General features: G+C 34.6%; 1 protein-coding gene across 1 annotated transcript; it reads right to left on the bottom strand.

Moving 5' to 3' along the window:
* Positions 1 to 1,480: 1,480 nt before the first annotated feature.
* On the bottom strand, positions 1,481 to 5,245 carry LOC147853090 (E3 ubiquitin-protein ligase AIRP2-like). Its single transcript, XM_087333198.1, has 6 exons — positions 5,004 to 5,245; positions 4,684 to 4,871; positions 3,023 to 3,173; positions 2,876 to 2,942; positions 2,572 to 2,797; positions 1,481 to 2,119 (listed from the first exon to the last, which is right to left on the bottom strand). Exons 2-6 carry the CDS (start codon positions 4,767 to 4,769, stop codon positions 1,909 to 1,911), a joined length of 741 nt encoding a protein of 246 aa, XP_087189324.1. The 5' UTR covers positions 4,770 to 4,871; positions 5,004 to 5,245; the 3' UTR covers positions 1,481 to 1,908.
* Between the last annotated feature and the right edge of the window lie 214 nt (positions 5,246 to 5,459).

Here is a 5,459-nt window from a genome sequence, read left to right as displayed (position 1 = left end):
CTTGAGTACATATTCATTCAAGGTAAGATTGAAAGGATTTCCATCTGTTCTTAATTTGAATCTGGTTATTTAAGTTTATATAGAGACAAACAGGTTTGTCTATATTGTCGCTATCATAAAATTAACAACCCCATACATAAAGGAAAATAAACAACTGTGTTTTCCCCACATTTCAAATGAGAGGGCCTTTAAAATAATCCCCTGGTTTGTCACAAAATGTTCAAAAAGAGAAGTTCCACTATCTAGAAGATAAGATTCCTAACTTCCATTTTAAATACGGATATTTGTTTTGTCAAAGTTCCTTAGTCCCAATGAACTATTATGGACTACATGATTTCATGTACTACGAACTACGGGGTCTCTGATTATCATTCATGTATGCTATAGTTGCATTTTGCTGCCTCTCACTAATATTGTTCATGTAAAATCGATGCTTAGCATGATGTATTTTTTTATGCATTTATTGATGGTTTAATCCCTCCTAATGGCAAGAGTATGTTTTTTGCTAATTTATTCTTGGATTTAAAACATTCCCATTTAAAACATATGGTAAATGTGTTTTTATCGAACCTAGTTATGTAGCTCAAATATTTTTGTGTTACCTCCTTACAAAATAGGTTGTCTTTGTTGTAGTCCTAAACATGGGATTTATGTACACAAACTACTACAGTTTATCGATGACAAAGTTAGGCATAGAAATGTTTGATTTGACATTGGACAGAATCAGCCATCTAAAACATAGAGCAATAATCAATGAGCATGTCAAGCATAGAATCCTTATATATTCATGCATCATCAAAGGTTGTTACAAGGATATGGATTCAAACACAAATAAAAAATAACAACGTTGTTGAGGAAAGCAAATAGAGCCATGCAATAGTTTTTGACATATCATATAGTAGAGCACATGACTACATTGTTATTAGCTCTATATAGTCGCACACTATTTGACAACATTGAAAATAGTACTAACAATTGTCGAGAGCATTATTTAGAAATAATGCATTAAATAATACCATAACTCATGAAGGATTTCATTGACACTGTACAGAACAGATTCATTATCATCAATCCTGATTTTTATCCTTCATGAGTACAATCGAAATAACAGGGAAGCCTATCATCCTATATAACACATCTGGTAAAACAAATCATCAGAAACCGTGTTCAATGCAAACAATTTGTGCAAGAACATACACTTCATCTAATATTTCTTCCTAATCACGCATCAAGTCACCCCTCCAACAAATCTAGCAATGCTTCACAATTCTCTTTAATAATAATGAAATTAAGATCCAACAGTCGGCATTGGAAAAAAACAATGCAGATTATGAATCACTATTTTTCTGTTGATCCATTGCTAGATGGGCCTCTTAAAGAACTTGTCAGTATCTGTACAAATTACGCACACAACATTTCATTGAGTGCAATTTGTTTTATTTAGGGATAACTGTAACAATTTGGAAGAACGATGAGACACTAACACTACAAATATGTAACACTACTTTTAGACATGCAATACAATTTCAGTTTTTTGATATATCAGTTCTTATTTGAACCATATCATCAAGATCACACCAAACCCAAAAATACAAACATGTTGTGGATCTACAAACTCCTATATCAATACTTAGTGGCCTTCTCATATTTATGAGCTCGTGCACACCCAGTATGAAATTCGAGTTTTCTCCAAACTACAAAAGAGGTAAGACTTATCAAGTCCCATTCAGATGTAAATACTCCCTTGATTTCTCATGTCTGCCTGTCTTAAGAATGAATGCCGAAACCTCTGAAACCTCAAACATGATCATATATCAGCCAGTCACATATTAATATGTACATTTTAATCATATGGCTGACTGAATGTTTTTTAATACAATTTTTTATCTACAAGCAGGGCCACCACTACTACTTCAAGTGTGAATCATATACTGCAAAAACACTTTCAGATACCAAGAGCGGCAACTTATCGATGTATGTGAAAAGCCTCTTAAGATTCTCTTTTGTAAGAGTGGCAGTGTCCTGGACCTCACACAACTCTGTGTATACCCAAAGATCCCTCGAACTCACTCGCTTCAAGCTATCCCGACAGAAGGGGCATGATTGAGATCGAGAGTGCCTGTACCATTCAAAAATTTGACCATTTTAAATTATCTGAAGACACAAAAATTGAACAGTAGAAGAGGACATTTTGGAGATTAGCTCATTACTACATTTGAATCGTTTTCTTGATCATAGCCATGTAGATTACTTGACACAATCATATAAACCGGCTTTAACTATGTTTGTAGATAGAAGGATGGATAGATGGATGTCTATGTGCGCATACATACATCATGCATATTAGATACATACATGCATATATATGTCTATAATCTGCATGTGTATGTCTCTGTATGTGTTGTGCATGTGTGTCCGTGCATACATATACTTACATATATACATCAAAGTATACATACATATGCACCCATGTGTACATATCCATACATACATATATCATATACAAAGGATGCATGGATGTTATGGATAACAATCTAAAAACCCGTTAAATTTTAATCTTCTTTCACTCACCAATCCCGGAAGCATTTGAGGCACATTGCATGATTGCAGTCAGGCAAGACGACTTTGGTATTGTTTTCCATACAAATGCCACATTCCTGCTCCCATTCCAGATCTAAATCTGGCTTCACATCCTCAGACCTTTTCTTACACCTGTCTATGCAGATAACTTTCTGTTTCAAGTCTTCCACCTCAGTTATACCTCCTTGCAATTGTTGCAATGAAGGTAAAATATAGGCTGCAGAGTACAATATCTGATTGTAGAATTATAACGAACAATACCATAATCAATAGAAAAATATATGAAGTAAAATACCATAAAATTCTCGAATGGTAGATTTCCTTTCATATGTTGACATTGTAGTTGTTCCATCTTTATAAACCTAAAATGTGTGTAAAGATTCCAATATCATTACAGTGTAGCCAAACCGATTTTTATGGTATTTCAGAAAGCAATGGTAACCTTATAAATGAGGATGCGAAGGAGACCGAGTGCACCAGCTAAACTACAGTTAGCCCAGCGAACCAAAAACAAGAAAAAATGGGCTGCTGGACTGTATGAAAGCCTCATTTGCAAGCATGCTCCATCATAATCCCTTGGGAACTCCAAGGCTCTGTACATGAAATAAATTGGACTACATTCATGTTATGCTGAAGAACCGCAGATTGTGACAAAAACAAGCAAAGCAGAATACCATGAACAACTTGCAAATGTATAGAGACCATTAAAAACTCGGCATATGGCCTCACAATTATTCCCTTGCCCTTCCTACACACCTAATTTCCGCCAAAAACCTCTGCTTCTTTCAGATCTTCCTCATCTCACAAACAGTCTCACTGTTTGTCGTCCTTTGAATTGCCAATCATTTTACATATTTGTAGCTTGAATCAAAAGTTTGCACAAAACAAGCATTTCATATGCATATTTCTAACAATGAAATGAAGAATAGGCACCCTTCTTTTTCTAGAAATATCAATATTTTCTAGCAATGTTCTTGTATCTGTCACCTCAGCACGTTCTAGAAATATCCATTGAAACACAGCTATGTTCTTACAGCTAATACTTTAACATGTTTCTGTCCAACGAAACGCAGAATAGCAGTTTCTCTGTGAGCATCCCTCTGTTTGTAGAACTGTCCATCTTTTCTAGCAATATTCTTGTATCTATAGTTTTAACAAGTTTTATATTTATCCCTCTTTTCTTGAAATATTCTTCCATCTATAAACTTTAACATGTTCTGTCCAACACAATGTGGGGTGGCTGTCTCTCCTGTTTTGTAGAAAATAACCTTTGCTTGAATTACTCTGATCTATACCCTCAACATTCCAAGGCTAACATTAGCTTGTTCTATGTGGATTTAAATTAGATTGTACCAATTGTGAATAATTAAATCTTAAAGTAGCTAACTCATGGACATGTTCTTGTATGCACATCTGACGAATAATCTTCCTTTTTCTCATTGCTAGTTTTAGGCCAAGGAATTGTGGTTCGTCCATTGTCAGACTTTCCCTGTTCCTTCTTTACTGTCAACTATGCATATATGACAGCATTTATCAAACCGTAAATGACAGGGGGTTGGGTCAGATTTCATAGTTACAAATAAAAATATGGGTCTGACGCATACCATCACAGTAACGACTACTAGCTAAAACACATGTGCAACCTAGTTGAATTACTCCATTGCCAAAAATACAAAACAGAGGTATTGCTTTCACGAAAGCAAGCATAAAAAGAAACCTTAATTCAAATTTAGCATTACAAATCAAACAGAACGCTAGAATGTAGAGATAGTATTAAACACAAATCAACATTTGTTTAAAATTTCAATGGAAAGATCGATAGATAGATATATAATAATTTTGAGAACGAATATTAAAAGAAATCTGGAAGGAAAAAAAGAGACAAAAAAAAAAATGGGGAAACCGAAATCCTAGAAATTTAGAGAGGGAAAAGGACAAAGAACGATAGAGATACTAGAATGTGAGAGAAGAAGAAGAAAATTAAGGGGAAAACTATGTTTTAGAGAAGAAAATCAGGAAGAAAACGGTAGAAATACTAAGAGTTTTTTTAAGAGAAGAAAAACAGTAGAGCTGGAAGTGCAAAGATGCAAGAAAGTAACTCACAGAGTGTTGGCGTGCTGTATGTCTGCTTCCAAACATTTGAGAGATTCTTTGAAAGACTTCCCTCTTCGCATACCAAGCAATAACATCTCTCCAATCCTCCCGGGAATTCCTAATCCAGCAAAACCCTAATTTGCTTTTGTTGTTTACCGCCTGTATTTTCTTTCTGTTTCTCTTCGAACAGTGACAATCTAAACATAGGAAAGAAATACCATGGCGTTTAAGTTATATTCGCTGTGTATCTGTTCCGGACCCATATCAGAAAGGAAAGAAAAGAAAAACTGAGGGAGGAAGAAAGAGAGAGACAGAGAGGGGAGGCAAACCCTAATTAACTTCTGATATTAATTTTCTGGGCGGTCTTCTATCAAAGAAAAGAAAACAAAAAAGGTGTATTGAATGGGAATCGCCATAGCCGGAGAGCTCTATCATAAAGAAACTAGAAATATACATATATATTTAAAAGTTATATATATATAAGGAAAATCATAGATGTATATATCCATAGCCCTGTTTTCTCTGCATCATCGTCATCATCATGTTCGCCATCGCCATCACCATCACCATCACCATCTCTCTCTGCTTTTCTGATCCCTTTAGATATTTCTAAACATGTACATTTATATATATATATATATTGTATTTGTTTTTCGCTTTTTCTAATCTTTTCGTTTTGCTTTTTTTGTTTTTTTTTTTTTACCAAACAAATTATGTTGTCTGGTTTTGTTTCCGAGTAATAATCCGGCAAATAAATTACCCCTCCTCTCTCCTCCAAAACTACA

The sequence above is a fragment of the Azolla caroliniana genome, unplaced genomic scaffold (genome assembly GCF_043228905.1).
Source record: "Azolla caroliniana isolate FFs.n. ecotype wild unplaced genomic scaffold, voAzoCaro1.0.p SCAF_17, whole genome shotgun sequence".
Taxonomy (NCBI): Eukaryota; Viridiplantae; Streptophyta; class Polypodiopsida; order Salviniales; family Salviniaceae; genus Azolla; species Azolla caroliniana.
Note: the sequence above shows the minus strand (reverse complement) of the source record. Positions and strands in the feature narration are given on the sequence as shown.